We start from the raw sequence: 8,404 nt of genomic DNA, 5'->3' as shown, positions 1-8,404 counted from the left end.
AAAAACGGCATTGTGCAAGTTAATGAAATTTTAGTATGTTGTAGTCCAGTCTAGGACGTTTCCAAAATGGTGCGTATGTGCGCTGTGGTTTCAATAGAACCGGAGATATGAGGGGTCAAAGTTCACGAAATTCAAAAAATCATATCTCCGGTTCTATGTGACCGATTTTGATGAATGAGGGCTTAAACGAAAGATCTCACCAAATGCTACAACTTTCTAGAATATTTGAACTTCGTGGGACCAACACCAGGGGCGCCACAATTTTGATGATTACTTCGACATAATTGTAGAGCACATTTGTCTCTACATTTCGTCCATACATCATTTTCCGCTCAGACTACGCTATCACTCCGATTTTGCCGTTTAAGTGTGAAAAAATTGATTTTTCCCATAATAACGCTTTGAAACCACTCAGATACCAATTTGACTGCTCCTACTTGAACAAGACACTTAAAATAGGGTTTTAAATGGAAAGTCCCACAAAATACAACAATTCTTTGATATAGTTGAAGTTCAACAAATGACTACTTGGGGAACTCTGGATGAAAAAACGAGTTATGAAACAAAAAACCTCGCTTATCTTGGCTTCTGAGTAATCGATGAGATCATGTTCTATGGGAAAATTATAGAGAACATTCTGGTCTACATTTCACCCATATATTACTTTTGTGCCAGTTCATCCATATCCTTGATATTTTGGTTTAAATACAAAATTTGTATAATTTCACGAATTTGATTCAAGATAACTGAATGGCGTCTCCCAACTTCAGCTCTAAATCGAATTTGCATGCACTCCGAGTTAGCTCACGATAAGAATCTCACCTACATAAGCCGGTTAGGATTATCTGTCCCTTTGGTGAGACAAGAAAATTTTTCTTCTACGACCATATGATCAGACGCTGTTTAGAGGTGGCTAAACGACCCTCCCTGTAGTGTAAAATCCGGTAAAATCAGAAATTTGTTCTACAGAGAGGGTCGTTCAGCCACTGTTAGGATTATCTGTCCCTTTTCGCTTTTTACTAATAATTTCATCGCTTACTAAAATTGAAGAAAAACGGATATCGTCGGCTCAAAAGAAAACTAATGTAACTCTAAAATGCAACTTTTCAGGAGAAAGGTTTATAGCAAAGAGGAGCATAAATTGAAAGAGTGTCAAATTGACTCATTCAAAGCACCACTAACGCCCCCAATTGAAATTTAATTTGCCAGTTTTTACACTGTAAATGTTTTGGGACAAATTGATAGTCAAATATGCTGAAAGTGTGCATATTTGTCATTAAATTTACTTATTTTGTCCGTAATATTAAGTTTTTTTTTATACAAAAGTTGCAAGTGTGGTGAGTGAAAGTGTAAAAATGTGGAGAAATAGAAATTTTTCTGCTTCCGGACAGAACTCTGTGATTGTGAGGTTATGTGCTGTTGTTTATGTTTGCTTTCTGTGAAGAAAGTGTTTTTCCAAGGTGATTTATGGCCCAAACAAACTGACAAAGGAAGGACAGGCGTTCCAAAGTCGATGTTTTATCTCGTTCTTGCTTTTATTATTTATATAACTCTATCTCTTTCACACGGCCGCCGGCTTTCGAAGGCTCACACACACAAACCTACGAAGGAAACGTTCCAGACAGTGTTTTTCGAAAGTGTGGTGAATTTCACAACATTTCCCCAATTGTGGAGGATTACCTAAAAGAGTCGCAATTGTAGCCTGATTAATTCCTGACCTTACTGCAACTCACTTCCAGCAATACCTGCACAATTCAATAAATAATATTAGGTTAGGTTGACTGCCTTCCTACAGAAACCCACATCCAGAATAGATACCTGTTGAAGAGACACAAATGATTAAATCCGGGTCGATTGACCGGATTCCTTTGTGCCTCGGGGACTCCTTTGAAGACGCTCCCTGAATCTTCAAATTGAAACGCCGGAGGATCTCTATTCACAGGATCTTTTATTTTCACTCTCCTGACAATTTCTAATATCTTCTAACTCTACAACCGGTCTCACAATTGATCAATAAATGAAAATTCAGAATAAGTTTGATTAATGGCGTTCTTACTCGATGACGATTTTTCTCCAAGTTTCTTTTAACATGAAGAGCTTTATCCAGTTTGCCGCTGGATAAAAATTTCCCTTTTTTCCCCTCTCTTGCGAAGTGACATTTCATACATTCCAAAACATATGTCCATGCTGAAAACATGGACTAATTTCCAACATATTCCCCCTCTTGAGGGAACCTCAACAAAGTTACTCCACTGGCAACTTCGCAAGAGTGTTGACTGCTCTCTTCTGCAGTCCATCCTTCGTCCTGATTGTGACAACCCGTACGGCAAGATCCTTTCCAGGATGAGTGGCTGTCACACGTCCCATTTTCCATGCTGCTGGCTTCATCGTGTTCTCCCGGAGAAGAACTAAATCACCAATCTCGAGATTTCTGGTTGATGTACACCACTTGGGCCTCTGCTGAAGTGAAGTGATGTATTCTTGATTCCATCTCTTCCAGAAATGCTGGACAAATCTCTGTAGTAGCTTCCAGCGGGTGAGGCGATTGGGATTTGCTTCGGTGAAATCTTCGTCTGTGGCTTCAAGTGTTAGTGCATGTCCCACCAGAAAGTGGGCTGGTGTCAATGGCTCCTGATCCTCTATTTCCAGAGACATTCCACAGAGCGGACGTGAATTCACACACGCCTCTATTTGAGTCAATACAGTGGCAAACTCCTCAAAAGTTAGGATGGAGTCCCCCAAGACTCTCTTGAGATGAGTTTTGACATTTCCCACACCTCTCTCCCACAATCCCCCAAAGGTTGGAGAATATGCCGGAATAAAGTGGAACTGAGTTCCGTAACTAGACATGAACTTTGTTACCTTGTTTTGGTGATCACGAATGCCTTTCAGTCGATCTTCTCGAGTAGCTCCTGCGGCTCCCACAAAGTTCGTCGCGTTGTCGCAGTAGAGCGTCTGGCAATGACCTCTACGGGCGGTGAAACGGCGCAAGGCAGCGACAAACTTCTCGGTACTCAAGTCGCTGACAACTTCCAGGTGTATGGCCTTGGTTACCATACACACGAATACACAGATGTATCCCTTTGTGACCACAGATTTCCTCAGGTAAGAGGCACGAATCCGGAAAGGCCCGGCAAAGTCACATCCAGAATTGTAGAATGCCCGACACTGTTGGACTCGCACGGCTGGCAAGTCTCCCATGAGTGGGCTCTCCGTTCTTGGCTTGGCTTTCACACAAATCACACACTTCCGGATGACATCCTTCACGAGATTTCTCATCCCCACTATCCAATACTTTGAGCGTAGGATGCCCTGAGTCAGCTGAGCACCTGAATGAAGATGAGTTTTGTGTGTGAAAGTCACTAGGCTCCTAACCAACGGATGTTGGCTGGGCAAGATGATGGGGTGGCGAGTTCTCTCTGGCACCTGAGCATGTCGTAGTCTTCCTAGAACTCGCATCACGCCTGAATCGTCCAGATAGGGCACTAAATGTCGCAATTTGCTTGACTTGGGAAGGGGTTTTCCGGAATTGAGACACTTGTACTCCTCAGGAAAGTATTGTTGCTGGATATAAGCAAATATACGATCAGCTGCGTTGTTTTGTTCATCCACAGTCACAAATCCTTTCTCACGTTTGTCTTCTGTCACTTGAGTGTTTTTGATGAAACGCAAGGTTAAGGCAAACACTCTTACAGTCCGTAGATAGTCCGAATGATTCTCAAGGAGACCAAACAGAAATTCCTCTGTGTTTTGTGACGTGAATACTTGCATCTTGGTGGATTTTGCTTCATCAGGATCGGCTTTTTTGATGATTTTGGTAGCTGGCCAATGAGTTTCATCCTTCTTGAGCCAATCTGGCCCGTGCCACCACAAATGGTGCTGCATCAGTTCTTCTGGTAGAAGTCCTCTTGAAGCACAATCCGCAGGATTGTCGCCAGATGATACATGTCGCCATCGGTCAGGTGGGATGATTTCCATGATGAAACTTGTTCTTGCCCCGATATATCGGTTCCATTTTCGGGGATCATCTTTGAGCCATTGGAGACAAATCATGGAGTCTGTCCAAGCATGTACCTCAATCTTCCGGTTGGACAAAGCATCCTTCAGTTTTTCCATGATTTGCGCGAGCAAAACACATCCATTTAATTCCATCCTTGGAATTGTGATTGGGCTGAGCGGTGCTACACGGGATTTAGCCATAACTAGATTCACTATTGCCTGTCCCTTTTCATCAATTCCCTTGGCGTAGACAACAGCACTGAATGCTTTCTCAGAAGCATCTGAAAAACCGTGTAACTCGATTACACCCTCTTTGGCAGGAATAATCCTTGGAATCTCAGCTTCCTGGAGACACTTGAATTGAGACTGAACCTTCTGATAATGATCCTGAACTTCTGGTGGCAGCTCACTTTCTCAGTTGATCCCTGGTACCCAAAGCAGTTGAAACAATATTTTGAATGTCACTGTCACTGGTGTGACAAATCCCAAGGGGTCAAATGTTTTCTGAACTCCCTCTTTGTGGTAACTGGTGGTGGAGTGTCAATCATTAATGAAAATGTGTCATTCCCTGGGTTCCATTTCAATCCAAGAGCTGAAATGGATTTTGACTGAGTTCGGATTTCGTCAGGTGTAATGGCTATCATGTCTGATGGTATTTCTTCCAGGATTTCCTCTGAGTTCGAAGACCACTTCCGGAGGGAAAAATGTCCTCGGTTGAGAACCTCTTGAATCTCTCGTCTCAGTTTCTTTCCTTCTTCAACAGTGGCTGCGCCGCACAACAAGTCATCCATGTAGAAACTGGACAGAATAGCTTGTGATGCTTCCGGAAACTCACTCCTGTAGTCGTGAGCAATTTGTTGAAGAACCTTCTTTGCGAGATATGGAGCACACGATGTTCCATAGGTCACGGTCTTGAGACGATAGGTCTGAACTTTCTTCGTTGGTGCTTGCCTCCAGAAGACTCTCTGGAAGTCTCTATCAGCTTCAGACACAAGAACTTGTCTGTACATTTTTTCTACATCTGCTGATAGAGCCACTTGATGAGTCCTGAACCTTTGAAGTAGCACCAGCAGGTCATCTTGTAGGGGTGGTCCTACGGCTAGAACTTCATTCAGAGATGGTTTGTTTGGTCGAGTCGCCGCGGATGCGTCGAACACTACCCTGAGCTTTGTAGTTTCACTTGTTGGTCGGATGACTGCCTGATGGGGCAGTACATACTTCATGCTGTTTGGCTTCTCAAGCTCGTCCGGTTGAACGAGTTCCATGTGGTCCAATGCCAGATACTCATCCATGAATTGTTTGTATCCTTGCTGAAGCACTGGATTCCTTGCGAAGCGCCTTTCCATGGCCTGCAGACGAGCCATGGCAATTGTTGCTGAGTCACCCAAGTCTTCATGAGAAGGCTTGAATGGCAATTTTACTACATATCGGCCTGACTTGTCTCGAGTGTGTGTCTCAGCAAAATGTGTTTCACACAGTTGCTCCTCCTCGGTGAGATGTGGTTTCTTTGGCATGATAGTTTCTACTTCCCAGAATCGCTTGAGCGTCTCATTCAGGTCACATTGAGTATGAAGAGATGTAAAAGACTTCACTTCTCCAGACACCTTTCCTCCCACTATCCAGCCAAAGATAGTGAGTTGAGCGATAGGTTCCCCCTCGCTGCCCTTCAATATCTGGGGAAGAGTGATGGCCAGAGCGTATTCTGCTCCAAGGATAACATCTACCTTTCCTGGCGTCTTAAACTGAGGATCAGCCAAACGCAAAGAATCAATGTGTGGCCATTTCTTCTCTGTGAGTGCTGCCGGTGGCAGCAGAGATGTCACCTTCTGCATAACATAGGCTTCAGCTTGTATCTTCTCATCTGGGTTGTAGATTGAACTGATCTCCAGCTGGACCAGCCCTCGAGTGAATCCGATTGCCACTTCAGCAGCGCCAGTGACAGGGATTCGAGCATGTCGCCTCGGAAGAGACAACCTTTGTGCACAATCCTCCGAGATCATTGTGCATTCTCCGCCTCCATCTATCAACACTCGGCATTGTTGATAATCACCATAGACATCCTTGATATTCACGAGTGCTGTAGGTAGCAAAGCTCTGTGATGAACTGATGAATGGTGTGTGATCACTCCAGAACTTCCGCTAGGTCCTGGTTGAGGCAAAGGTGTTTGTTGTGTCGCATTTACTTGTGAAATTGGCGGTGCAACTGGTTGCGTGAGTGCCGGAACACTGCCTTTCTCTGTTCCTTGTATTTGAGTTTGCGGATTAGCTCCCACAACTTGTGGCAAATGTAGCAAGCTATGATGACGCTTCCCGCACTTGTGACATCTTGCCTTAGACAGGCATTTCTTCGAAGAATGATTATTCCTAAGGCAATTGAAACAGAGCGTCGATTTTGCGACCAAGTTTCGCCTGTCATCCACAGTAAGAGCCTTGAAGTCATCGCACATAAAGAGAGGATGTCCAACTCCGCATTTGAAACATTGCTGAACTTCTGTGTGATGTGTTTTGATACCCGTCTTGGATGATTTTGAAGATCCTTTTGCTTCTGAGGAAGGAGGTTTCGAAACATCCATGGCTGCTCTCTCCATCACATCTGTCTGCTGGGTCATAAAATCAAAGAACTCTTCTAGTGTTGCCATCTTCTCAGCGGTCCTACCCTCTTCCCATTTGATGCGGAAATTCTCATTCATATTTAGCTTCATCAGATAAATCAGCCAAATATCCAGCGTCATACAATCCTCGCCCAATGAATTCAAACTGTCAAAGATCTGCTTATATTTGCGGTTTGCGGCTTGTAGATCCGAGACATTTTCCACTTTTTTCCTTGATTGAGCCAAGAATTCTTCTATGAGCGCATTCACCAAATGAGTCTTCTTCTGATATCGCTTCACAAGTCTTGCCCAAGTTGGCTCGTAGTTGCGGTCACAGATTTGCACATTGCCAATCTCTTCAGCTGCTTCTCCAGTCAATGCCCTCTTGAGATATTGCATCTTCTGGTTGTCCTTGAGGTCATCATTTTCGTGTATTGTGCTCTGGAAAGCATCCCTGAAGTTCAACCACTCAGTGTAGCGACCATCAAACGTAGGTAGTGTGAGTTGTGGTAGTTTTGTGCGAACACCACCATGTCCTGATGATGATGATGTCATCGATGTTCTCTGAAGCTCCAGCATCTGTCGCATAATATTCGTCTGATTGGAGAGCACAGAGTCCAGGTTGGAGTTTGCGTCATCTCTTTGTGTAGTTGGTTGTGCAGACGCTTGTGGATTGTTCTCAAAAAGAAACTCTCCAAGAGAAAGCTTGATTTCCATGCATCTTTGGTAGATACCTTCTGATTCTTTCTCTTCCTTGAGCGCCTGCTCATCATCGTCTAGTGTGAGCTCCATCAACTGTTGATCAATGGACTCAAATTTCTTCTGAATCTCTTGCACTTCTTGCATCATTGCATTTGCGAGAGCAATCGAGACTTCTTGAGCATTGAATTTCTTCTCGAGCGTGGTGAGAAGTCTTTTGACATTGCCTCGATCCTTGTGTAGAGTTGAGAGGGTTACATTTGACGCCATCCTGCCGCTTGTCTAGCCGACCTTGATGTACTTGAGATGTCGGAGATAGCAACACCCAGAATTGACTGTCCTTGGTTGAAATTGTCTTGAAGAATACTTCCGTGGTACTTCTGTCTTGACGCCGAAGGAGCTGATGACCTTGCAGACACGTCAAACGGATCGGCAATCGTCCACAGGTGCGGTTGCTTGTTGGACGATCGAAGGACCAGAATTTTATGTGGAGGATTACCTAAAAGAGTCGCAATTGTAGCCTGATTAATTCCTGACCTTACTGCAACTCACTTCCAGCAATACCTGCACAATTCAATAAATAATATTAGGTTAGGTTGACTGCCTTCCTACAGAAACCCACATCCAGAATAGATACCTGTTGAAGAGACACAAATGATTAAATCCGGGTCGATTGACCAGAATTTTATGTGGAGGATTACCTAAAAGAGTCGCAATTGTAGCCTGATTAATTCCTGACCTTACTGCAACTCACTTCCAGCAATACCTGCACAATTCAATAAATAATATTAGGTTAGGTTGACTGCCTTCCTACAGAAACCCACATCCAGAATAGATACCTGTTGAAGAGACACAAATGATTAAATCCGGGTCGATTGACCGGATTCCTTTGTGCCTCGGGGACTCCTTTGAAGACGCTCCCTGAATCTTCAAATTGAAACGCCGGAGGATCTCTATTCACAGGATCTTTTATTTTCACTCTCCTGACAATTTCTAATATCTTCTAACTCTACAACCGGTCTCACAATTGATCAATAAATGAAAATTCAGAATAAGTTTGATTAATGGCGTTCTTACTCGATGACGATTTTTCTCCAAGTTTCTTTTAACATGAA

The 8,404-nt window shown here is 43.6% G+C and overlaps 1 protein-coding gene and 1 long non-coding RNA gene across 2 annotated transcripts; both read right to left on the bottom strand.

Annotated features, from left to right (window-relative positions):
- Positions 1–2,244: 2,244 nt before the first annotated feature.
- On the bottom strand, positions 2,245–7,559 carry LOC129808443 (uncharacterized). The gene is made up of 2 exons (XM_055858218.1): positions 4,471–7,559; positions 2,245–4,408 (listed from the first exon to the last, which is right to left on the bottom strand). The coding sequence occupies exons 1-2, from the start codon at positions 7,557–7,559 to the stop codon at positions 2,245–2,247; spliced, it is 5,253 nt and encodes a 1,750-aa protein (XP_055714193.1).
- A 197-nt stretch (positions 7,560–7,756) lies between these two features.
- On the bottom strand, positions 7,757–8,188 carry LOC129808424 (uncharacterized). The gene is made up of 3 exons (XR_008752407.1): positions 8,129–8,188; positions 7,991–8,055; positions 7,757–7,926 (listed from the first exon to the last, which is right to left on the bottom strand). It is a non-coding gene; the product is annotated as an uncharacterized LOC129808424 (long non-coding RNA).
- Positions 8,189–8,404: the final 216 nt, after the last annotated feature.

Source organism: Phlebotomus papatasi, chromosome 4, assembly GCF_024763615.1.
Source record: "Phlebotomus papatasi isolate M1 chromosome 4, Ppap_2.1, whole genome shotgun sequence".
NCBI classification, from domain to species: domain Eukaryota; kingdom Metazoa; phylum Arthropoda; class Insecta; order Diptera; family Psychodidae; genus Phlebotomus; species Phlebotomus papatasi.
Note: the sequence above shows the minus strand (reverse complement) of the source record. Positions and strands in the feature narration are given on the sequence as shown.

Coding starts and splice junctions, on each gene's coding strand:
- LOC129808443 (XM_055858218.1), bottom strand. CDS start 7,559: ATGGCGTCAAATGTAACCCTCTCAACTCTACACAAGGATCGAGGCAAT. Junction 4,409..4,470: donor CCTTGGGATTTGTCACACCA/GTGACAGTGACA, acceptor CAACTGAGAAAG/TGAGCTGCCACCAGAAGTTC.